Source organism: Pseudorca crassidens, chromosome 11, assembly GCF_039906515.1.
Source record: "Pseudorca crassidens isolate mPseCra1 chromosome 11, mPseCra1.hap1, whole genome shotgun sequence".
Classification (NCBI taxonomy): Eukaryota; Metazoa; Chordata; class Mammalia; order Artiodactyla; family Delphinidae; genus Pseudorca; species Pseudorca crassidens.
The window spans coordinates 104,487,269-104,512,793 of NC_090306.1; the positions used below are offsets into that span (position 1 = coordinate 104,487,269).

General features: G+C 60.9%; 1 protein-coding gene across 2 annotated transcripts in view; it reads left to right on the forward strand.

Annotated features, from left to right (window-relative positions):
* Positions 1 to 25,525, forward strand: part of TAFA5 (TAFA chemokine like family member 5) — a 193,069-nt gene that overhangs the window by 62,940 nt on the left and 104,604 nt on the right. The window contains exon 1 of one of the 2 annotated variants that reach the window (XM_067698426.1): positions 12,989 to 13,425. The exons of the other annotated variant lie outside the window; for it this stretch is intronic. Coding sequence (XP_067554527.1) covers positions 13,335 to 13,425 — 91 coding nt within the window. The 5' untranslated portion in view covers positions 12,989 to 13,334. Of the gene's footprint in view, positions 1 to 12,988; positions 13,426 to 25,525 lie in introns of those variants that run through there. 2 annotated transcript variants of the gene reach the window in all.

Sequence of the window (25,525 nt, forward strand, 5' to 3'; positions counted from 1 at the left end):
TTATAAACCTGACAGTTTATAGAAAGTTTACACCCACTTTCTTATTCACTCCTGTCAGTAGCTTGCAGGATGGCCGGGGCCGAGATGATGGACTTTTGTTATTACCGAGGTGGGGACGGTGACACCAAGGCCCAGCATTGCTGCTGGGGGCCCGGGAGAGCCTCAGGGTGGGCTTCAGGGAATGGCCTCTGGGGGTCCCGTAACTACCTCTTAGGGCCGAGGCAGGGACTGGATCAGTTCTGGACACACAGGCAGTGCCCAGTAAAGGTCAGCATGTCGCTCCCGCTGCCACTACTGTTAATATCCCCCAATCCTCACTCCCAAGCCCCTTTCTGGAAAGTGGGGTGCGTGGGATACTCCCCAGCAGCACTGGGGACCCCACAGCTGGCCCCTGACTCTGGTGGGGTGGCCACATCTCCGTGGGAGGCCTGGCGTCCCCCCAAGGGCGGCCATCACACCCGAGGAGGGGTGGCCTGCACCCTGGCTGGGGAACCCCAGGGCCAGGTCACAGCCTCGAGGGCCATGGTGCCCCCACTTCTGGTTCTTCTGGTCACTGGGGGTCAGCACAGGGCCTGACCCCTTCTCCACAGGGAGCGGGGTCACTCGCAAGATCTGCAGCATTCCCCAGACCCACTGGGGCCACGCCTGAGGGCGGATGCCCCTCTGTATAGGGAGTGGTGCTGGGGGTGGGGCCCTGGGTGGACCCCAGGCCAGCACCTGGGACGGCTCCATGCCCAGCGGGCAGGGCTGCCTCCAGGCCCGATGCTGGGCTGGGTCTGGCCTCCTGCTCCCCTGCAGCCAGGCCACAGCCCCCGACCTTCAGCCCTTTCTCTGACATTTAGCAAACAGGGCCAGCTGCCACCTCCTTCTCGGTTCTCAGCCGGGCCCTTGTGTGGACCCCGTGAGGATTCCTGCAGACGAGTGGCCGATCCTCACCCCGGGGCTCGTTTGTGCATTTCTCCAGAGGGAACGGCCGTGGGCATTTAGGCTGGAAGGACAAAGGGATAGTGTCCTGAGTCTTGAATGGTCTGTCTGGCCTCGCCAGCAGCTTGGGGGGGTGAGCACGGAGCTCTTGAGGGGATGGGAGAAGCTGGCCCAGACATCTGAGTCCCTGGATGCAGAATGGTGGGCGGTGATGCTCCCAGCGTCTCCTTCTGGAAGGCCTGGTCCCCGGAGGCAGCCTGCACCTCTGCTCAGGTGAAGAGATCTTGCTGCCCTGGCGGGTCAGCGCGTGCCCGAAGGAGCTGCTCCCGGGAGTGAGGGATGCCCGGCTCCCTCCGCCTCTTGCACCCACTACTGGAGCGGGCCTCACCCGCAGCAGGAGTGGCCGCCCTCCGAGGGGCAGTGGTCACGGCGCATTTGGTTTTGCTCCAGCTCACCGAGCAGGGTTGCGGGAGTACCGGCTCCTGGATGGACAGCTTCTGCAGGTCCTGGAGGCTGAGGATCAGGGGCCCCGGGGGAGCTGCTGGCTGGCATCCTGACTGCCCTGCCGCGAGCGAAGGCTGCTCTCCCACCCACCTGTCTTGGGCAGTGCCCCCAGGACCACGTCGGGCTCCTTGCCTAGGACTGTCCCTCCTGAACCCAGCCACTCTGGGAGGGCAGCGTAGACTGCTCCCCAGCTGTTCTCTTTAGAAAGGGTGCCCTGGATGGCAAGGGTGCCTCGGCCTGGGCTCCCCAAAGCAGCCCGAGATGAGGCCGGGCCTGCAGGTGGTGTTTGGGAGTGAGTGGAAGGAATGACTGTGAGGACGGGCTTCGGGAGTCGGGGGGGGGCAGTGAATGGCGGGGGGAGGGTGGTCTCAAGTCCCTGCTGTGGGCAGCTGGGCTCTGCCCTGGTGGGAGCAGAGGAAGGCTGCCCACAGGAGAATAAGCAGAGACTGTTAGCCAGAGACTGGGGCACGGCGGGGGGCCGGGGAGGCAGCTGTACCGGAGAACGGAGGCTGGGTTCCAGGTGCCTGGCAGAGGCTGGGCCTGGGGAGGCTGGGCCGCCAACCAGAGCAGGGCGTCCCTGTGACTCGCTAAGGGCATGTTTGGCTTCTCCCGGGTGGTCCTGCGTTGGGATCAGGGAAAGAAACAAGGGAAGCTGGGGGTCACTGCCCACATGCTGAGCGTCTGGGCTGATAGCTGTAAGGTAGGCTGGGGGTCAGAGTTCCCTCGTCACGTGTGGTCTGGCCAGTGTCCGTACAATGCCACCTGCCTCCTAGTGGCCGGGGCAGGACGGATGACAGGGGTTGGGGCCTGCAGTGGCGAGATGGGGGTGGAGCAGGAACCAGAGCCTGCCAGCCTGGAACTTCTCTGGGGGACGCTGGCCATGGTCGGGGCGGGTGGGAGGCTGGCTGGAGCCCCTGGAGGGCCCACAGCCTCAGGCTTGGGGTGGGCCTGGGAACATGTGAGGGCTGACTCAAGGCCAAGTGCTGGGCAGGGGCTTGGGGCCCGAGATCACAGAGCGGGCGTGGCCTCCTCGGGTGCCGGCGCAGGGGACCGGCGAGCTCTCCCAGATGTGGATAGTAGAACAGGAACACAGATGTCCCCAGATCCGGTTCCTATTACAACAGCAGCTGTGGGGAAGCCTCCGGCTCCAGCTTGAAAAGCACAAGATGCTCAATCGTAGCAGCATTTACAGGAATGTTCAAAAGGCTGTGGGGCCGCCAGTCTTTCACCATTTCTGGCTCTGCCTGGCTCAACCTGGCTTTCTTTGCCTGCTTTGAGCAGAATCTGGCATTGTTCTCCCTCAGATGGAGGCCTTGCAATGTCTGCATAGAAGGCTTGTAATTCTCAGGTCTTAGCTTTGGGAAGGTCTGCCACGTTAGACCTCCATCTTGCCACCCACCCAGCCCCCTGTTCAGCCCTCAGGAAGCCCCTATTGACCCCAATCACAGCATGTGCCTCATGGGGCTGGGACTGCCCAGGAGCGGCGTCCGTTCCCTCCAAGCACAGGCTTAGGAGAATGGGTCTGGGTCTTTCTCCCTCCTGAATGCTCCTTGCTTGGACCAGAGCTAGGCATAGGTAGGGGATAGATGGATGTACAGCTGGGTGGATAGAAGAATGGAAAGATATATAGATGGACGGATGGGTGGATGGGTAGATGAATGGATGGATGAATAGATGTATGATGGTGTACAGATGGATGAATAGATGACGGATGGGTGGATGTACGGTTGGGTAGATGGAAGGAAAGATGGATAGGTGGATGGATGGATGGATGGATGGATGGGTGGATGGATAATGAATGATGTATGGGTGGATGGATGGCTGCATGGACAAATGGATGGATGGACGGATGGATGGGTGGGTGGACAGGTGGAGGGATCATGAGTGGATAGATAGATGGATGGTGGATGGTGGACTGATGGATGGACAGATGGATGATGGATAGGTGAAGAGATGAAGTAGCTCTGAGAATGGTATAGCCTCTGGGTAGCGAGGACAGGCAGGTGGACCCAGCCCTAGCCCAGCCCTTCCTTGCCTGACTCTAGGCAGACCCTGAGCTCCCTGAGCCTCCGTTTCCTCAGAAGCAAGTGGGAACCTCTGCCTCAGGAGGTCGCTGTGAGGACCACCTGTGATGAGCAGCGCAGGGCAGAGCTCCAGCCCTGATCACAGCCCGGTGTTTGTGCCCAGGGGCCACCCTGCCTGCTCTTCTGCTCACCTCAGTGGTCTGGGGGCTCATGCTTGTTGACACAGTGGGTCTAGTTCCTTCCTTTCCCTCTGTCCCGCGGTGTCCCCTCCCATGGTTCGGCGGCAGCCGTCGCCCTTCCCCGTAGGAAGGGGCTCCCATTGTTTCGAAGGTTTTGCTACAAAGAAGCTGCCCTGAGTCACGTGTGAAGGGCTTTGTTCTGCGCCTGCAGCCTGCTCTGGGCATATTCTGAGGATGCGACTTTCAGATGTAGGGCGGGGACATCTTGAATTTGACTCTATTTCCTCAAGGACTCTTCAACAGGAAATCACTGTTTTTAAACAACACCAGAGTCTCCATGTTTGCTTCCCGGAGGGGCAGGTGAACCCTCACTGGGATGATATGAGCCGGCTGCGGGCATCCTGCCCTTCGCTGCCGCCGAGGCGCGCAGGAGGGCAGCGCGAGCACAGCTGTTCCAGGGGCTGGTAGCATCGCCCGCCCGCCGCAGGCAGCGGTTCCCTCCCAGGCTCATTAGGAGACACTTTGAGCGGACGGGAGGTATCAAGTTCACCTAAAGTGTGAGAGTGTGGTTTACTGCTTGATTTCACAGGGGAGGGCAGGGCAGCAGCGGTTGGGGCAGAGAGCTGCGCAGGTGGGCTAGTGGGGCAGGCGAGCCGGCCAGGTGAGGGGAAGCCGCCGGCCCCCAGGAGGCCAGCCTGGGGCGGCACGTCTGCTCCTCCATGAAGGCCCTGCTCGCCTTGCCCACCCCTCACTCAGTCCTCACCCGGCATCACACCCTCTGGGCGGGCGAGGTCCTCTGGGTGCAAAGTTCCCAGACGCAGCCCTGCTCGCTTGGAGGCCCGGGCCATGGCTGTCGGGGTGCGGGCGGGGACGGGGTGCCAGGAGGCGGGCTCAGTACGTGGCTGCTGCCTGAACCTGGCCGGATGGCGAGCTCCAGGAACCGGCAAGGTGGTCCCAGAGCAGGGAGACAAGGGCTCAGCAATGGCAGCTGTGAGTGTCGGGCAGGGCGGTTCGGCACCGGCTGGTGGGTTTTGCTGAGTTCATCACCTTTCTCCTGGGGGTGCTGGAGTGGCCCACAGGAGAAGTGAGAGCGAAAGAGCAAACTCTCCTGCCGTGCGGGTCTGTCTGCATCTGAGGCTGACCCTCCCTCTGGCCTCAGACGTCCTGAAGCACAGCTGGTGGTGAGAGAAACTGACCCGCACGCCGGCCCCCAGCCCCAGCCCCAGCGTTCCGGTCACGCTCCCTCCACTAGCGGCCTTGCCGTCCACCGCATCCTCCATCGCCGCCCGGGCATCTGCTCTGCTCCCTCCTTCTGCTCTAGAGAGAGGAGAGAGACGGTCTGGAGCTCACTCCCCCCACCCCAGCGCTGGATGTAAAGGGCTAATGGAGGAGTGAGCCCTGCCAGGGAATCTGCCCTTTATCCTTTACACAGAATCAAAACTTGAGCTCAAAGATGCCGTTCTGGGGGTGACTCCAGACAAGGGCTGCCACAAGATAAGCCCCGCCCCCGACCTCCCTGGGGTTTGGGTGCTGCCCCTTCCAGGGGGAGCGGAGGGAAGAAGACGTTGCTGGGGGCCAGCTCTGTGCAGTGCCCGCTGCCTGATTAGCTCCGACCCAAGTCCAAGCTCTCATGAGGGATCGAGGGGCACAGGGACTGACAGCTGGCCAGCAGTCACACGGACGGCCAGCGCTGAGCTGGGCCTGGGGCTGTGGCCCTCCAGCCAGAGCGCTAGCCCTTTTCTTTTTCTTTTTTTTTTTTTTGCGGTACGCGGCCCTCTCACTGCTGTGGCCTCTCCCGTCGCGGAGCACAGGCTCCGGACGCGCAGGCTCAGCGGCCATGGCTCACGGGCCCAGCTGCTCCGCGGCATGTGGGATCTTCCCGGACCGGGGCACGAACCCGTGTCCCCTGCATCGGCAGGCGGACTCTCAACCACTGTGCCACCAGGGAAGCCCCCTAGCCCTTTTCTTAACCTCAGGCCGCTGCTGGCTGCTGGTTGGACCCCTTCCCCTGGCCCCGTCGCCCTCTCTGATCTCCTTCAACCATGCGGCAGTGCTGGGGACCCACCCTCCTGCTCTCGGGGATGGGGCCACGGGTGGCTCCGTGTATCCTGAATCCCAGTCATCCTGAAGGAGAGGCAGCCTGGGCGTGGGGTCCATCCCCGCTGGACCCCAGGTGCATAACTGAGTGGGCACTGATAACAGACAGCCCTGCCCTCAGCGCTCAGCTTTCCCATCTGGGGGATGGGGACCCCTGCTGCTGTGTGCGCAGCACTTAGCACAGTCCCGGGACGTGGTGAGGACTCAGGGTGGGGCAGGTACTCAGCGAGGGGTCGTCGTGGGAAATCAGTGGGCACGTGGCCGAGCTCGGTGGATGCAGACTTCTGCTCAGAGGATTGTGGGGACGTGCAGTCCTAGGAGTTCCTGGCAGCCACAGGGCCTGGCCCAGCCCGATGCCTGAAGTGATGCCCGTGGGTGACGGGGGCCTGCAGTCACTGGGTGGGGGCACAAGGGCGACGCAAGCAAGACCCGGCCTCGGGCACACATGGACCCGGCTTCCACGCAGGATCTAGAGCTCCAGGAGGTGGGCTCCGTCCGGGCTGCAGGATGACAGAGCTGGCTGTCCTGTCAATTCTCAGGTGCTGGGGGGCCGGGGGCCGTCCTTTCCTCGCAGATCCCCTGCCAGGTGAGCCCTCTGCTGAGGTCTCCCCTCCCCCCTTGGCCTCTGCCTACTCTGCCTTATCCTCCCTGGCACCTCCTGGAACCCACCCCAGATCTTTTCTCAACCGACCCCCTCTGGACCCAAGCGATGTCGTGTGGTGTCTCAGCCTCAAAAGCCCCCATAGGGAGGCCCCCACATTGTCCCCCCCCAGGTCTCCTCCATCAGTTCCAGACCCTGCCATCTGCCCACTCCCATCTCCCCTTAGATGCCTATAGTTGCCCCAAACTGAGCTTGTCTGAAACCAGACACTCCACCCACTCCCAAGAGCCAGCCCCTCACAGTCTGCTCGCCAGTGTCCAGCCTCCTGTGGGTCTTCCCATAACTATCTCTAAACCATTACCCGGGTCTGACCGCTTCCGAGTGACTCCCCCACGGTATCCCCGGTCGTCTGGACTGTCGGTGACCTGAGCGGCCTCCCTGCATCCTCCCTGGTGAGCCGATGGCCTCTTCCCTTTAGGACGCCCACCCTGGTCCCAGTCGAGCTTTGCTGCGGTTCAGCCGTGAGCACAGAGGCCTGTGGATTCGGCAGCACGATGGCTGAGCCTGGGATTCCCGGGAGTGGCCCTTCCTCCGCCCGTCCTATCCTTGCTAACCTGCCCCATCTCACCCCTTGCCCCTTCTATGTGCTCTTGGCCAATTCAGGCAACCATGCAATTTGAGCATCACGGTTTTGTCTGGGTGCCCTTCTGTTTTGTGGCCTCTGGGATGGCTTGTCTGGGGGTGAAGCTGGAACCTTCCAAGGACGCTAGGACCGTAGTGGGGAGGCAGTCAAGCTCAGGGGGGCGCCCAGCCCTCCTGTCCCGGGTGCGCGTCTGCAGCTCCCAGGGAGCCTCTCCTCTGTGTTTCCCAGTGTCAGGCCCTGCTTACTTGTCACGTTAATTAATTATTCTTGCTGACGGTGAGGCAGGTCCTCTAAAGTGACCTGCAGGCGCAGGCTCATCCAGGTAAATGGTGGTGGTCGCTTTCCAGCCGTCCCCACAGCCCTCGCTTTGATCCCAGTGAGGGTGAGGCCTGCAGCTCCCGGGGCTGCCCTGCAGGCCTGTTCTCCTCACCCATACCCAGGAAGAGGCAGAGCTGTGGCCCAGTGTCCTGGTCCTTCCCAGGGCATCTGCAGCCCCCAAGGCTGCACTGGATTTGCCCCAGGTCTAGATCCCAACTCCTCCCCCTCGTGGCTTCCTGTGCCTGAGGACTCCAGGAGGCTGCAGGCCTCGTGGCATGCTCACCAGCAAATCGGTCCTCTCTGAGAACCCTAGACTCCAGTCCCCTGGCCCCTGAGCCTGCCAGCTGGGTCCCCGCCTGCTGCATCTTCCTGGTCCTGCCCCCTCCTGGGACACTCCACTGATTCTCTTCCACTTGGGTGACTTCGCCCTATCAGCCAGGGCCAACACTCCTGCCCCTTCTGCTGTCATGGCCTTTGGTTGTCAGAGTGTGACACTTAATTAAAAACATAGCTGTGACAGCCTTTATTTTGTTTGTATCTTTATCTTTCTAGATAAATATTACTGCCTCGTTCTCTTCAACAAGTGCAGACTATTATATGGACAAAACACAATTTATTTACAGTATTTTTATGATACTAGGTTTTCTCAAATCACAGAGCTTAAATGGCTCACGTTGGAAAAAAAATCAAATAACAAATGAGGGTTCAAAATGAAAAGCAAGATTCTGCCTGTCTTCCCCACACCCTGACCTTTTCCCCAGAGACGAAACTGTTCATCATCTGGTCCTTCCTGCTGTAAATTGTATTTACTTATTTTTACCCAGTGTTGTGGCTGTAAGTGCTGACTTCAATGTTCATTCCTTGACCCACCACCTCTGATGAGCCTGGTCAGGGCCTCAGCACCCCTCACTCTGAGCCGGAAGAAAACAGAAGGGCTGCTTCAACACCATACCTTCCTTTGTTCCATGTAATTTAAAAAAAAAAAAAAATCAAGGTTTAAGAATGTATATTTATCTTTCTACTATAAACATTTTTCTGCGCTCTGTCTACTTGTGGATTTAAAAACTTATAAAGAAATCAATGGCGTTTACAATACTACTCCATAAATATTGTTCAGCAAAGATACTGGATTTGTGACCAGAACTATGAAGAAAGAGATATAACATTTTACAGTGAAGGTTCTACCGGTCGAAGATTCTTCCAAGTGTGAGGGCCTAATGTGTTTTTAAGCACATTCTTCACAGCTTATTTCATTTCTAGAGTCAAAGATGCTAGATTTTCTTTTATCCCATATTCCCACATCTGATTCCTGGATTCCTTTCTCTGCTGGAGTGCCACTCCAGGTCAACTTTTGTCTCGGGTGCATGGCCAGTCAACTGAACCCTTGTGTGCCCTTAAGTGGGAAACTGTGTTGGCAGTCTAGCTGGGTATAAAATTCTAGATGCTGAAACTTTTCCCTTTAGCCCCCAACGACCTGCTCCAGTGTCTTCTAGAAGCAGTGTTGCTAATGGAAACCCTGGCGTCTCCATCCGTTTCTGACTTCACAAAACATACCTTATTGGTTCTTTTTATTCTGCCAGCTTCTCAGAGTTTCTTGCATCTCTTGGGTCTCGGTCTGTCTGTTCAACCTACTCTGAGTCTGGGGGCTGCAATCCGAGTATGTGTGTTCAGTCGTCTGAGTTTTCTCCTCTGTTGCATTTTTCCTTCTCCTTTAGAATTTCTATAAGTGAAAGTTTGATGCCCAGGATATGCCCTGCATGTTTCAATTTGTACCAACCTTCCCATCTCTCTCTCCATGTGCTCTCTGTCTGGGAAGTGTCCTTTACTTCCCACACACCCCTGTTTCCAGTCATGCCCATTTTACTCCTCAGGGCATGCCCTGGAGCCTAACATCGGTTAGTCCTGTTGATTCCCAAGACTTTCTTCTTGTTCTCCTGGTTCCCTTATTTTTCATGGTACCTTATTTCTTTTTACTGGTGCCACATTCTCTCCAATTTCTTTGAGAAAGATGTTATTTAGAATTATTATTATTACCTTACTTTTCCCTGAGTCATTACTGATTTCTGCCTCCTAAGGGTTAAGTGTTAGAGTATACCTGTCCTGGGTCTTCCTTCTCTTTCTGTAAACACCTGGTGGCCCTGCCTGCCAGGTCCTCTCTGTACAGGAAAAAAGGGTGATGTGAGTACAGGCACTGGTCAGTGTGAGTCACCCTCGTCCTGGGTAGCAGCTGGCTTCTTGCTTAACCAGGAGAGTTGACCGTAGGTTCTCTGGGAACAGGCAGGGTGTATGGACAGATGGGCATCCCTGGAAGAAGCAGGGGAGCTGGTGGGGAAGCGAGGGCCCAGGCTACCCTGATGCTGGCTGGCTATAACCTGGGGATGTTCGTCCACCTCCCCCCTGGGGGACGGTCCTGCCTCTGACCTCCATCCCTGCTTGCTATGGGTGGCCAAAGATCTCCACTCTGCCCTGCTGTGTCTCTATCCTGCTCTCCCTTTCTCAGAAGAGCAGGGGACTCCAGGCCTTGTTTGTGCCAGAGGCCTTTTTGGCAATCTGGCGATGCCTGTGAAACCTTTCTCAGAACACCATAAAAATATATAAGATTACTAAGGAAACCAGTTACACCAAAATGCAATTTCAAATGTTGGGAAACCTATTTTGATATAGTAATATGTTTGCTTCTTTATTAAAACATTACATAAAAATGTCTGGCGGTGGGACAACCATAATTTGAAGTCAGGGTGATATTTCAAGCTGTCTGCAAGAGCTGTAATGTGATATGAAGATCCCTGCAATTTCTGGTAGTGACAAAAATCACAGTTACACCTAAACTCCTGTGAGCCTGCATGCTCACTTGAAGGGAGTGTCAAACTTCAGTTAAAGACACATTAAACAGAGGCACATTTGCCCCATCTGGTCCTTACCTCCAGCCCTCTGGGGACTGTCCCCAGGCAGAAGACCCCTCCCTTTTTGGACAGCATTCTTCTGGCTCTGGCCCGAGGTAAAGCCGCCTGACAACAGCTGTCTCCACGATGCCCCCCGTGAGCACCGGGCCTGTGCCTCTTGGAGGCATTGCCTCCCCTTTGGAGTCACAGGTGCTGACGCTGGAGGACCTGGGCCTCCTTCCAACGTCTCTGGCTGCAGCCCCTCCTCTTCCCTCCAGCAGCTGTGGCCCCAGGACTCCCCACCCTTCCTGGCCTGCAGATTGCCCTCATTTTGACTCCCGACACCATTATGGCTTTATTATTATGTTTAAGCATCTCTCTGATCAGACCCTGGCTGTCCCCTCCCAAGGTACATGTGGTGCTCACTCTGCCATCTTAAACTCACTTCCCAGTGGCACCATGGGCCTCCGTGGTTGCACAGCTAACGCACTCCTGTGGGCACCAGCCACGGGGCCCCCCGGTTGTCACCTGTTACCTCTTCTAAGGGCACAAGCTACGCCACACACGTTTCCTTGCAGAAGGTCTCAGAGCCAGAGGAGGATGCTCCGGTCCCCACGGCATAGCACCTCCTGTTGCACTTGTTGAAAATAGATTTACACCACGTTTCTCCTTACAAACTTTCTTTTCTTAATTCCCTTTATAGAAAGATCCTCCAAATGGTTAGTTTGTTTGTAAAAGTTCCCCTGGGGAATTTAGAATACTTTAAATTTTCAAAATTTCAAGTAGAAGTCCCCGGATCAGGGCCCAGTGGATGTCAGAGGCTGGCCTTGTTTCCTCCTTGAGGTCCCTTTGGGGTCCTGGGTGTGCGTAGGTAATAAGCACTGGGTGACCCTGAAGCCTTCTGAGGAGGAGAGCTCTGCACCGGGTGAGGACTGACCGCCAGTGACCCTGGTGGAGGTCAGGCTCTGTTGTGTCAGGAAGGGAGGCTCTTCAGAGGCTGCGGCAGGTGGGGTTTCCTACAAAGTGCCTGGGGGGGGAAGGCCAAGGACCAGGGTGAGGCTGTTACAGGACATGGGGCTCTGAGGGGCTGTGCAAGGGGAGAGAGCCCCCAACCAGGGCAGGGCCTGAGCTGCTTGGCCTGTGGGAGGCTACGGCCCCTTCTCCAGGTGGGGTCTCGGACCCGGCGTTCCCGTCTCATGGACATGATGCAGCTGGAGTGTGGAATCGCTTCTGGGCTGGCCTCCCCTCTGACCTGGGGCTGGTACAGCACCTCAGGCCGGGCAAGCTTGGAACTGGCCCTGGTGGACTTGGTGTCAGTGTGCCCAAGCGTACACGGAGGGCCTTGACCTGTCTGACCTCTAGGAGCCCTCCCAGGACCGGCCTCTTTCCCTTCCCGGCACTTAAATGTCTGTGCAGGAAGGAAGCAGTTTTCATGTGCACCCTTGGGCCTGCTCTGCAGGCCTGATGCTCACCAGGGCCCTCTGAGGGTGGGTCCCGTCCCGTCCTCCACCCACCCCACACGGTGGGGTTAGGTTCAGCCAGAGGCTTCCACCCTCACCCCCAGCCAAAGCTCTTTGCTGGGCATTTGGAATTGAATTGGAAATTCAATGCAGGAAAAAACTGCCTTGAGGCCTAGATGCTGGCCTCTGGGGCGACTCTAAACAGGACCCAGATGCCTCAGCTCTGGGGCTCAGGCGAATACCGGCCCTTCCCAGAGGCCGGAGGAGGCCAGGCCAGGAAGGGGCCCGCTGTTGCACGTGGAGCCGCCCCCGGCATTGACTGTGCGCCCACGCACGCGGGGCGGCCGCTGGCCTGGGGGATGGCACAGACTAGGGCCGGGATGTGGAGTGAGCGTGTTTCCAGGCCGAGGGGCCGTTTATTCAGAAGCCCTCGCAGGGCAGTCCCGGGCAGTGGCGACGCCTGGGCCGGGTTCCCCTGCCTCCTGAGGCCGTAGGGCGCGGGGGGCTGGGCGCACCGGAGGCCGCGCGATACCCGCTCCAGCCCCCGCCGCGGCCGCCTCTGCAGTGAGGCCCCTGCGCGCCTAGGTGGAGCCCGACCCGCGGTTTTCGGCCGGACCGGCCTCGCCTGACCCGCCGGCGCGCCAGGCGGGGGCGCTGCAGGGCGGCGGGGGTCCCCCGGGTCCCCTCCGCGGCCCAGTACGCATCGGCTGCTCGGCGGGCCGGGCGGAGCGCAGAGGGCGGCGGGCGCGGGCCGGAGTCCGAGCGCCGCGCTGCCCCTCCCGCCGCCTTCCCAGAAGGGCCGAGCTGAGCGGGCAGTGGGCACGCGCCGAGGGCCGGAGCGGCGGCATCCCGTGGGCGAGGCGCGCATTCTCGCCGGCCCCACCTGTCGGCGCGGGCGCCACCGGCCCCGGCCTCGGCCCCGGCCCCCGGCAACGCCAGCCGGGCGGGCGGCCCGCGGGAGCGCCGGCCCGGTCTCAACCGGCCACCGAGGCGGAGGCGCGGGCTCCCGGAGCGCGGAGGCCGGCACCGTCCGAGGGCGACCGGGCCGCGCAAGTTCTCTCCCTGCGGGCTGGGCCCGGCCGCGCGGGCCCCGGCGGCGGCGATGGTGCGGCGGCCCCGCGCCCTGCGCGCAGCCCTGGCCCCGCGCCCGGTTTTCCGCGGCGGCGGCGCGGCCCCTTGAGCCCCGGGCCGGAGCGAGCGCGGCGGCGGCGGCGGCTTTGGAGAGGAAGGCGACGCCGGGCAGCGGCGGGAGGCGACAGGCGGCCAGCGGCCGGGCCGTTGCGCAATCTGCGGCCCGCCGTCCGGGCCCTGCCGGCGGCGCGGCTCCGGGGGCGACGGCGGGGCTGATTCATGGGGCCGCGGCGGCCGTCCCCCCGCGCCCGGGCCCCCGGCGCCCCGCAGCCCGCGATGGTGGCCGGGCGGCCGCCGCGGCCAGAGCCTCGGTGCTAACCTCCCCGCCCCGCCCGCCCCCTCCCCGCGCCCCCGCCCGCTCCCCTCCCCTCCCCCTGCCCAAAAAGACACAGCCCGGCTCCCGGAGCGGCGCCTCCAGTCGCGGCGCCTCCAGTCGCGGCGGAGCGCGGCGTTGGCGCGGATGGAGGGCGCGAGCGGGCGGCCGCGGCGGCTGCACCCAGCGGGGCGCTGATGCGGCGCCTGGACCTTCGCTGCTCGACTAGGGGGGCGTCGGCCGAGTGGGCACTCCGCGATGCAGCTCTTGAAGGCGCTCTGGGCACTCGCGGGGGCCGCGCTCTGCTGCTTCCTCGTCCTGGTGATTCACGCGCAGTTCCTGAAAGAAGGTAATTGTCCCCCGCGCGCCTGGCTTCCAGCACGTTCCGCCGCCACCGCCACCGCTCTCGGCCCGGCCGGCCTGGCGCTACTGCGGGGCCCGGGCGGCCGGCACGGACCCTGCCGCTCCGCTCACATCGGGGGTCCGAGGTGGCGCGCGGCGGGGTTTTGGCGCGGCGACCTCGGTGGCTCTCGCGCCGCCGGGGCTCCGGCCCGTTCCCAGGCTGCTGTGCCGTCCCCTGCCCCGCACGGCTCGTTGGCAGCGGCGCCCGGCCGCTCTCCGCGGGCCTTCGGTAGATGGCACCCGCGCTCCATCCTGGCGGGCCTGACTCGGGGCCCGGGCGGCGGGAGCCCAGGGCGAGGCCTGCGCGCCCGCATCCCGCTCTCCACGCCGCCTTCCGGACGAGTCCAGGACCCGCGGGCTCTAGGAGCAGGGACTTGACAGCCAGAGCAGCTGGCCCCGCACCAAGTCCGGCCCCCCTGCCCTCCCGGTGCCTGCTTGAGAGCGGGGCTGTCTTTAGGATCCCGTTCTTGGGACTTGCTTGAGTCGTGCAAGTTGATAGTGGGACCGGCGCAGCCGGAGGAATCTGTGGGAGGGGTAGCCCTGCCTCAGGGTTCCAGGGCAGGAGTACGCGGGCTGGTATGGTCGTGGTGGGTGGCTGCCCGAGTACCCTGGGCACTCCTGGAAACTTCCTGACTCGAAGGCCAGCTCTCCTGGAGGAGGGCTACCCTGGTGCACCGTGGGCTCAGCCTGGCTGGCCTTTCTGGAACAGCCGACCTAGGCACCCACGGCCCAGGCAGCACCCACTGTCTGCCTGCAGCTAGCAGTGCCCTTGCCCGCAGGCACCTTACCCCCAGCGCTGCCTGCTGCTGCCCCTGGCCATGAGGGAACACCGGCCGAGCTCAGAGCTGGTGTGGCCTGGAGTGTGGGCAGATCCTCATTAGCTCGTGGCTCTTACAGAGGAAGGGTTGGCAACATTCAGCTGCTTCCCTGACTAGCTAACGAGCTGCCTCTGGCTTCCTGGGGAAGCAGGTAGGTGTAGGAGGCCAGCCTCGGTCCGTCACCTGCTCCGTTGGCCCGGTGTCCTTTTCCTTCCCTTGATTTTGAGTCCAGGCCCTGAATGGAGAGGGGACTGTCCCAGGGGCTGCTGCAGGCCTGGCCTGCCCTGAGAGGGCCTGGTGTTTCCGCTGAGCTGGAGGCCAGCCGTCCACCACCGACCGGCTTGCTGACTTGCTTCAGGAGAGGACGGTTCTGCTGGGGGTGGCTGGTCCCCTGGGGCTGGCAAGCCTCCTAAGGTCTGATCTTGGCTGTGTCCTCTGCCAGGTGGCCGGGGGTCCCTGCACAGCTGAGCCTTCCTGGGCCGCAGGCCCTCACCCTTCCCTCCCCTGATCTTCCTCTCGGGGGAAATTCATTTTGAAAGGGGGACTCCTGTGTTCACTGCTTCTGAGGTCGAAAGGGCCTGGCTCTGTGGGAGTTCCTGTGATGAGGGGCGTCTTCCATGATTTTCAAGCTGCCTTAGCAAGGGAGTGGAGCTCTGACAGCCTGGGGCTGGACGGTTCCCTTCTGCTCGCCTGCTGGGAGCTGACCGCTCCTGCTGTCTCCACAGGGCACTGCCGTCCTCCTGAGGCCCCGCATCTTAAGGTCAAGACGTACGTTTTGGTGAAGAGAAAAGAGTGTTTATATCTTGGATTTGAAGAATCTGTGTGTGGGGCAGGCCAGCGTATTAGAGACTAGGCTTGCTCTGAGAGTGTGGTGTGTTCTGTGGATGGGCTATTGGAGAGCCCTGCACGGAAACCTCAGCGTTTACTCTGGAGGGGCTAGAGGCTCCTCAACGTTCTTGAAGACGGTGTGGAGACAGGAAGGTGGGACACGGGGCCGGGAGCAGGTACGCGTTCTGGCGGTGCTCAGGGGAAGTCTGAATGTTTGCACAACCCTCTGGGATTCTTGGAAGTGCTTTGCGTCCACCCTGAAATGTCATGTCCGTGCTTCCCGGGATGGGGCCCACCCTGCAACATCACGTACTTGCTTTCTGGGATGCAGTGCCCTTTGCTGCATGCCTCTGATGAAAGGCCAGACCTGGAGAGTATCCCTGTCCTCTCTGAGCTGCCCTTCCCGCCCTCTGGGGTCAGGAGCCCCGGGCAGGCGCTGGGAGGGTGGCGGGCCCACCCTGGATGCAGGGGAGACACAGGCCCTTCCCGGCTGGAGGCTGCAGGTTCCAGGCCACTTCCTTCCAGTGGTGTGCTGGCCAGCGGGAGGGAGGGAGGGAGGGAGGGAGCGAGGCAGCGAGGCGGGCGGACGGACAATTGTGACTTGTTGTCTGTGGACGAGTGGGAAAGGGCTGTTTAAATAGCCATTTCCTTGAATCAGGTTTTTTCAGAGGTGAAGAATGGGGGACCCAGGGAGCCGTTTTTCCACACTTTGCCTTTTGTGCGGAGATGCGGGTCACCCCGTGGCTAATCCGTCCCCCTCTGGCCAGTCTGTCTCCCACTGTTGGTGAAGATGAATAGGGCTGTGGACGAGAGAGAGGCGTATTGTGGTCCCTAGTTGCAGCCTTGGCTGGGCCGGTCTTTGTGAGAGCGTCCTGCCTGCCGCATAGGGCCTGGCCCGGGCGGCTGGAGGGCTGGTGAGAAAGGCCCCGGTCATGGCCACGGCCACGGCGTGGGGTGTGGGAGCTCAGGGACCAGGGTAGTTCCTTCTGCTGCTCGCCGCTCGGGACACCCTGACCCTCCTCTGGAAAGCCAGAGCCGTCCTTTGCGTTCAGATGCAGCCTGACATGCCCTGTGCTTGTGAACTACAGTCAAGGTGGGGCGGGAGGGGGCAGTCTGGGCAACCGGATTTCAAATACAGCCTCTTAATCGGGGCTGGGGGCAGAGCATCGGCGTGGTGGTGCACTGGGAGAGGGCAGAGGAGAGACACCCTTTTCTCTCCCTAACTGCGCTTGGTCTCAGAACACAGCCTTAAGGAGACGGCCAGAATTAGAAAAAATATTTTCCATCTCCCTCTACCATAGACTTTAAGATATTTTTCTCCAAGCCTTTCAGTTACTGCACAGACAGCTTTCACGTTGCTGCTGATGGAACAAGAATAGTAACCACTCCACAGAGAGGCAGGGCGATGGGCCATTTGGCTTGTTCCTGGAGGTGAGGACCTGAGGTCTGTCAGTCTCCTTCACTCCTTTTGGGGGCAGGGGAGCCTGGGAGGCGGTGGGCGTGTTGTTCACAGCCTTCGCGTGTTCCTATTGAGAACGTGTTTCGGGAGACGAGCATGTGTGTCTGGCTGCCCTAGCAGTGGACCCGGCCTCGATTCCAGAGGTCCTTTCTGAATCGCCGCTGCCTTCTGAATTGGACAGCTGCTCTGAGGGCCAACTGTTGAGCAAACAGGATTCGACTTTTATTTATTTAGTTAGCTCTTCATTCTGGAAGTGAAGCGGAATTCTGGGACCCGGCGGCTGGGAAGGCGCACGCTTAACCACGAACAGTCCCTTCACGGTCTTCTGTTAACTGTCATGGCTCTGCGCGCTGGTCATTAATTGCTGTAGTCGTTACGAGATCAGTAGTTAGTACAGTGTTACCGTGTACTGTGTCTGTTACATCTGTGAGTTTAAGATGTGGACAGAGGTCTTAGGACTGACATAGCAGAGTTCCTGGCACCTTGGAGTCCATCGGAAATGTTTGCTGGATCCAAAGATCATCCCAGTTGTAACACGTATGGGGGTCCCAGGGGCACAAGGGGGCAGGTGTGTGCGGGTCGCCCACTGTGGGCAAGGGCTGTGGACCCCATGTCAGGCTTCTGAGAATGGGAGCAGTTTTGGAGCCCAGGCTATACCCAGATCATTCTCAGAGGCTGTGATAGCAGAGGAGAGTTGGGGACAGATGCTTGGGGCCTGCGTTCCAGGTGCTTCCGGCCACCCACCCAGACCTCCCTGCCGGCTGCGGGGTGCCCAGCCTGAGTCTCTGGGCCGCATGCGGAGGGAGCTGATCAGGCTTCCTCCCCTGCCCCCAAGCAGAGTTTATTTGCGAGGCCAGGTGAGTGGGACTGGTTGCCGGGGAGGCGGGGTGGCATCGAAAAGGCGTGAAAAATAGCCCAGCTCCTTTATCATCATTTCCTACCATTTCCACGACGAAGGATCTGCATAAAACCCACACTCACCGTAATGGGAGCCTCGTGGCTGAGTGCCTGGCAGCCGCAAAAGTGAAAGCAGAAAGGGACTGGACACAGAGGCGACTGTCCAGGCGCGAGGGGCCCTGCGGCGTGGCCCGGCTGCTGTCACACTCCCCAGGGCCTGGGCACGCGCGTGCACACTCAGGAGGGCCGCTGTTAGCCTGACGCCCCCACCGCAGCTCTGGGCGTTCTTCAGGCCCCGCCTGGCTTCCGCCCTGAGGGCGTTGGGGAGCCGTGCAGGAGACCATGCGAGTACCAGCTCAGGGGTCTGACACCAGGGTGTCTGCCCATCCTGGGGACGCAGCCCTGTGCAGGGCACCAGCAGAGAGGGGGCAGTGCGACGGCCAGGTCCCCTCCCTGGTGGAGGGCCACCAGGGCCTGGAGGAGGCGGGTCGTGGTGGATCCCTGGCGATGCATGGAACACTGCTGACGTTTCCTGTGTGTGAATGTGTGCGTGGATGTGGTGACGTTCGCTAAACTCTCACGTGCATTATACGTGATGCCCTTCGACACGTGAAGTAGGTGAGATACATTGTGAACTTGATCTAGAATCAATTCAGTGAACTTGATCTAGAATCGGAGCCGTCCCTGTATCCCTGCACTTACACGTCAGTAAATCGTTACAGGAAAGGCATGGAGTATAATATGAACCTATGTAACGGACGATGTAAAGTAAGTAATTATGCATCTGTTTGTAACACGTGCTGTTGTTCACACACACATTTAATCAATGGACTTAGGCCTCAGAGGTGCACGTTGATGACCCCTGCAGTCACCGCCCTACTGTAGGGGTGACCAGCTTGCCCTCCTGGACGTTTTCCTTTTATCTTTCCTTTCATCAAGTCTGTTCCTGTGTGCACACACAGGCACACACACGTGTAACATACAAACATGTAAACACATGCACACATGGACAGGCACACAGGTATGAATGGACACACACACACACACACGTGTGATGCAGCCCCCAGCCTGGAGGCGGGGAGCAGAGGGTGAGGCCTCCACCTCCGCTTCCTGGCCCCTGCGGTCCTGTCCCTGCACCCGACACCCTGCAGGGTGCCTTCCAGAGCGGCCATGTGCTGTTCTTTACTTTCACAGATGAAGCAAGCGAGGCCTGGCGACGTCCAAGGACAGGCCCAGGTCACAGAGGTCAAGGGGACGTGGGCCGACGTATGGGCTCACTTTTTCTCTGCTTGGTTCCGGGGGCAAGTGGCAGCCTGGTCTTACATCCATCTCCCCTCACACATCCTGATGCCTGCCTCGCCGACTCAGCGCCTGGCCAGTGGCTCACATGTGCTTGTGCAGATGGCCTGTGGGATTAGGAAGCCGGGTGGCAGTGTGATATCAGGCAAGTCACTGGGCCACTGGGACCCTCAGTCTCCTCCTCGGCAGGCTGGAAAGGATCGTAGAAACTGTTGCTCTGGGTGATCTTGACATGGACAGACGGGCCGCTCCACCCAGACTCGCTTAGCTGAGAAGGACGTTCGCTGATCTCGGGTGGAATCGCCACCAGGGCTCGAGCCTCGGCCTGGGTCCACACCCCACTCCCTGCCCCCCGGAGATCCGTCCTCCAGATGACTCAGCCTGGGAGGCCTCGGCTGTGGCCGCCAGCACTTTCTGGGACGCTGGGCCCTGGCTCCAAGGAGTCCTCGGGGAAGGGCAGGGCCCTCCGTCCGTCCCTCCCTACCGAGGGCTCTGACTGCCGGCCCAACCTGTGCCCTCTCTCTGAGCAGAGTGGCAGTCTCTTCAGAGCCATCTCCACAGAGAGGGCCTCCCAAAAAGAAGGGGGAACCCAGGACAGCTGAAGGGGTGGGGGACGAGCCCAGCCCCCGCAGGACCCCTCTGGGACCCATCAGACTGAGGGTCTGGGCCGTGTTCCTGGGGGAGGTGGCCCAGGAAAGAGCCAGAAGCCAGCCTGGGCCCTGAGAGCCTGGTGGGCGGGGGTGGCCGGGGGCCTGCTGGGGTTTGGAGTCCACTGACCAGGCTTGACTGAAGCCCTGCCCTCCCTGACGGAGTTTCCATCTCCGAGTGGCCCTGGAGAGTCAGGGGCAGGAAGGCTGGGACCTGCCCACTTCCTCTGCGTTACTTAGGCCTGACGGCGGGCTGACTTGTACCGGCGGTGTGGGGCTGAGATGCTGTCCGCGCAGGTGGCCCACAGCTGCGGGGAGCGGGGGCTCACTGGACACTGCTGAGCTGGCAGCACAGGGGCTGGCGGTGGAGGGATGGTGCTCTCGGCCGACCCCATTCCCCAGCCGTGACCCGGGTGGCAAGAAGGACCAGCCCCTTGCTTCCAGGCACTGGGGTGTCTCTGTGTGGGTGAAGGGCTGGGGGCTGGACGCGGGACCACCCCTCTGGAGGGGGTTGGGCACATGTTTGCAGGGGGGAGCACCCCCAGAAAATCTGCTGGATCATCCTCTTCCTGCAGTCCACGTGGCGGGCGGCTGCTTCTGCCACTGGCTGCCCACGACGCCCAGACGGCCCAGGGCGGAAGCCGGGCCACGTGCTTGGTCGCACCGTCCGGTGGTGTCTCCGAGGCTGCCCTGCGTGCACCCTGCCACGCCCGGCTGTGTGACCTTGATGGTGTCCACGGTGATTTCCATAAGGTCCTCCATGGGTCACGTCACCGCTTTGTCCAGACACAACTTTTCAGGGAGCGGGAGGGAGGCCTGCCCTGTGCCCCAGCCCCTCTGGCTGCCGGGGGAGCTCGGGGGGCACTGCCCAGACCACCTCCATGTGCCCTTTCAGCATGAATGTCCTTGGAGAAAGCAGGTCACAGACTCAGATCACGGCTCCGGGGACTTGAGTGGGGCATCATGGCTGAGACCCAGCCCCGTGGATGGAGTCACACGGCTGTGGCCAGGCCAGGCCTCGGGGTGTGGGTGCACCTGGTGGTCCTCACGGCCCACCCTTGGGGGTGGGCAACCCCGGGTCCGGCCTTTCCGGTCCACAGGCCCATGTCTATTTGCTCCCCTTTCCTTCCCCCAGGGGCACGTGCGAGTCTAACTGCTCTGTCAGATGAAAACCCTGCAGGTGTGACGCGACCTGTGGCATCCAAGCCAAGATGCTCTCGGTGGCTGAGACGGGCTGGGAGGACCTGGACAGTCTCGGGCCTTCCCAGGGGCGGGACAGGACGGTCAGGGCGGTGCTTCTCCAGCCGCGTGCTGGCCGCCTCGAAGGCAGCTGTGACCCAGGGGCACTCAAATGGCACCTTGGGCAGGCTTTGGGGGAGCACAGCGGGTGCTGGAAGGGCCACTGTGGCCTTCACTGCACTGACCTCCGTGGACTTCTGGTCAGTGATGGCTCGGGCCTTGGAGGGCACGGGGTGGTCACCCTGAGGGCAGCCCTGGAGGCCTCCGTCCATCAGCTCACAGCCCTGGCGGGTACCTCGGGCACCGGCTCCCTGGCTTGGGGGCCATCCGAGGTCTCAGGCAGGGTGGGCACCATCCTCAACATTGACCGTCGGCCCCTGTGTTCCCCACCCTGCACTGGACTTGGGGTGAGACGGCAGGGATTGGGCTGTGGCCTCTGGGTGCCAGTGGCTGGCTCTGGGCCCTGGTCTCCTGGTGTGACAGCAGAGTCCCGCAGGGGCCTAAGGCTGGACCTGCCGAGGGCGGCCCCCTCTGCCGCTGGCCCCCAGCCTCCAGAGCCCCTGGTTTGGGCAGGAGGCTGTGTTCTGGAAGGCTCCGGGCTCGGGCAAGCATGCTGCCCTCTGGGACTCTCCCTGAGGACCCTGCCGAAGCCCCAGGCCTAACACACACGTCCGCCCTTGGCCCTGTGCTCTCCCCTGCGATTCTGGAGGAGGGTGTGCAGACTTTAAAACACACACTCTTTTCAAAGTCAGCTTGTGCCTAGAGAAGGCGGATTTTATTAGCCAATTACCTCTCTTCTTCTCTGATCACAGGAGCGGCCAAGCAGGCCCTGCGATGTGCTTCACTGACAGCAGCCCAGACCTCGCTGATAAATAGCTGTGCTTTGCAAACCCACAGCCTCCTCCTGAGCCCTCCCTCCCCAGGGAGCTCCTGGGGCCAGTTGCCTGGGTGATGGCCTGGCTAGACACGCCCACACAGTGTGGTGCACGTATCGAGCGCCTGCTGTATGCCGGGCACGGGCTGTGCTGGGGCTGGCGGGTCCGGTGGGACCGTGTATGTGGCGAGCAGAGCAGAAGCTCCAGTGTGTGCCCTTTGAGAAATGCACAGTGGAGGGGTCGCGTGGTGGCCCCCTAAGGACAGGTCCACCCAGAAGCTGCGGACGTGGCCAGATTCAGGGGCAGGGTCTCTGCAGGTGTGGTGAAGGTCAGATTCTCCAGATGAGATTGTCCTGGATCCAGGTCTACCCTCTATCCCAGGACAAGTGTCCTTAGAAGAGATGCAGGGAGAGGCCACGTGAGGATGGAGGCAGAGGCAGGTGATGTGGCCACAAGCCCAGGGAGGCTCGCAGCCTCCCAAGGCTGCAGGAGGTGGGCAGAGCCCTCCCCCACAGCCTCCAGAGAGAGCATGACCCTGCCCACACCGTCACCTTGAACCTATGGCTTCCAGGACTTGGGAGAATGAATTTCTGTGGTTTGCGATCATTTTTACGGTGACCACAGGAACCCGACAGGCCACACAGGAGCGATGGAGGGAGCACCGGCCAGGAGGAGCTGAATCACCTGTGCCACCTGTGCCAGGGGTGCAGGGGTCTCACCTCCACCTTGTGTCCCGAGGAGGCCTGGACGGGCAGGTGCTCCATCAGCGTTCTGGCAAAGATACGGTTTCCCACCTGGCACCTGAACCCATGGGTGTGATGGCCACTGAGTTTCAGGTTGAAGCAGAAGCCGAGTCCCCTGGCGGTGGGGCTGGGGGGGGGGGCCCGGAAGTTCTCAATGCGCCTCCGTCCATAAATCAGCGTTTCCCAAAGCCAGGGCACGTACGTTGTGCATACGAGATGGCTTTATTTGGGCTTGGTGGGCATTTTTCATTTTAATGGTCGTGTGTATATTTTTATGGTTACCTTCTATTTACGGCCGTGGCTCTGCCTTCCCACGTACAGGAGAAGGACAGTTCCTTTCCAGCTGCATAGGGACTTTCTGTGTGGTGGGCTGCGGTGGAAATGCTGAGCTGCTGGGATACATGTTTATTAAGCACCTACTGAGTGCCTGCCCCGGCGAACAGGCTGAGGCAAGGAGTGGGGCGCGGGAGGCTGGTGGGCGCGGATCTGAGGCTGTGCAGGCAGCAGGGGCTCCGGAAAGTTGTGCGGGCGTGTGGGGGTCATCTCAGGCCTGCGCTCCAGGAATTGTGGTCACTTCCTCGGTGTCCAGGCCAGCTGAGGACGAAGGGGCCTCCCTCAGATGCGGGACGTGGACTCCACGGTGGACCCTGTCATGGAGAGGTGGGCGGTCAGCTTCCTGGGGCTGCCGTCACAAAGGACCATGACTGGAGGCGGGGTGGGGGGGCTTGAAGAACAGACATGTATTGTCTTCTCCTTCTGGAGGCCAGAAGTCCAGGTCAGGACGTCGCAGGGTGGGTTCCTTCCAGGCCTCTTTCCCACTTCTGGTGGCTCCAAACGACCCTGACTTTCCTGGGCTTGTGGCCCCATCACTCCAGTCCCTGCCTGCTGTCACGTGTCGTTCTCCCTGTGTCTCAGATCTTCGTCTCTCTTATCAGGACACTGGTCCTTGGATTTAGGCCCCACCCAGATCCAGACGATCGCATCCTGGGAGCCTTCACTGTATCTGCAAGGACATCTATTCCAGATAAAACCACGTTCTGAGGTTCTGGGTAGACCCATCTTCGGGGTCCACTGTTGCGCTCACCTCATGGTGGGGTGGAAGAGGATGCGCCCCTGTGCCTGGGCACTAACACCATCACCAGGGCCAGAGGTCTTGCAGATCTTAGAGCAACAAGCACCAGCTTCCTTCCAGTCTGGGTCTTGCCTGTGTTTGGGGTTCTCCCGGGGGCTGGGGGCCAGTACAGTTTGTAGGAGTGTGGAGTGGAGCAGGGCTTCCTCCCCCCTGAACCCCGTTGCTCCCTGATGGAAGGGGCAGCCCTGGGAGACCCCTGCATCCTGCATTTGGAGGTCCTGTTGTCCCACCCACACTGTGCCTGCCGTCTGCAGGCTGAGCTAACCACACGGGTCCAGGACGCTGCCTCTGCTCGTGGACGGCACGTGTCCATTTGAAAGTTATTTGTTTTTTTCTTTGCTTTCTCTCTTTTTTTAAAGAAATTTGTGAAAGCCACTTTGGCATTGGTGCCTGGCCTCCCCCAAGGCACGTTGGATTCCATTTGGAATAGTCTGTTGCCAACTTAACAGTTACCCAGCACGTTATTAAAAATGTGTTTGTAACGTTTATTCTTTTGATTCCCAAGTCATCCTGATGTGTTGACTCATGTTGGTTGAACCTCGCATATTTCTTTTTCATGAAGTGTGTGGCTTGGCGATGAGAGCGAAATGCAGGATTCTGGGTATCGAGTTAATTTCCCACTGTGGCTGGGAAGGTGTAGGCAGGAAAGAGGGGGTGCTTTCCCTGAGGAATCTTCTAGAATGGAAGGTGGTTCCTCTTGGGTGGAAAGCACCATGAGAGCCAGAGATTCGGGGAGCAGGAGAGCAGCCCCCAGGCCCCATTGCAGGCTTCCCGTCGGGATCCTGCTTCCCCGGCCTGTCGTGGGAGGGCATCTGATGCGGCCAGCCACCTGGAGGGCGGCCTGTGATGCCTTGAGTTGACCGTGGGGGAGGGCGCAGAGGTGTTGGGAGGTCCTGAGGGCGGCCTCACTGTGGACAGAGGCCTCTTGCTGGTTTGGGGAGGAGACAGGGACACGAGAGGTGGCCATGGGGAGGTCCAGGTGAGGGAGGGCCAGCGTGTGCCCAGGCAGTGGAATCAGAAGGTGGGGGACAGACCAAGAGCGCCTGGAGGTAGCCTGCTGGGCCAGTGGCCTCCCTGTGCCCTTGGCGGGCATGGCAGCTCCCACAACTGTGCTGCAAGGTGAGGGGTCGTCTCCCTGGGTGCTGGACACTTGTCCACTCACATGCGGTTCCCCAGAGGTCAGAGGTGAGGAGGGCGAGGTGGCTGAAGGGGGCGGGGGGCTTGATGAAGCCTCTGTGGGCATTGTCCTCCGCAGGCGTGTTTCTCAATGGCCCGGGACATGCCACCCTCTGTCTCAGAAAGGACATCCTTCCCACGGGAGCGCAGCCGAGCCTCGTGGCCGGAAGCTCCCTTCAGCCGCTGGAGAAGTGACTGGAGGTGTGGTGCAGCACGTGGTCCAGGAGTAGCTGGTGTCTGCCTGCACACGTGACGGGGGCTCCCTGGGAGGTGGGAGTGCTGACCCGGGAGTCTGTGGGTCCTGAGCCAACGTCCTTCCAGGGACCAGCTCGTCCCGTCCCATCAGTCACTGACCCCCTCCCCCCATCCTAGGTGACCGTCCTGGGAGCCCGTGGTCGCTCGGTGCAGTCTGGGCTCACCGTCTACGACCTTGAGGACTTGTGTTCTTCATGCCTGGACCGGAGGGCGGCGGGGGCCGGGGACGGCGGTTAGGCCAGCAGGCACCGCTAGAGCATCCCTTGCCTTTCGGACAGCGTGTGTGGGCGAGGCTGCCCTTCCCCCCTCCCCAGGCCCGGGGTCCATGCCTCCCGCCTCCCAGCCGCTGCCTTGGGCTGAAGGTTCTCGACACAGCCGCGGGCAGGTGGGCTGGTGTCTGCAGCTTCTTCCCGCCTTCCCGTCCTGTCCTCGTGTTGGATGCACTTTGGGTGCCGAGAGGCTGGGCTCGGCCTCCCGGGGCTCTGGGGTGTGGGAGCACCAGTGTCAACAGAATTTCCTGGAAAACTTAGCAGTTGACACAGCGAAGGGAGCATTCGTGGTGCTCCCCCGACACCCATATGTTTTCTGGGACTGAACTTGGGAGGTTCAGGGGAGGCCGTGGGACTCGCTGGGCGGGGCCCCTGGGGCTGATCAAGTGTGAAGTCTGGTCCGTGTGATG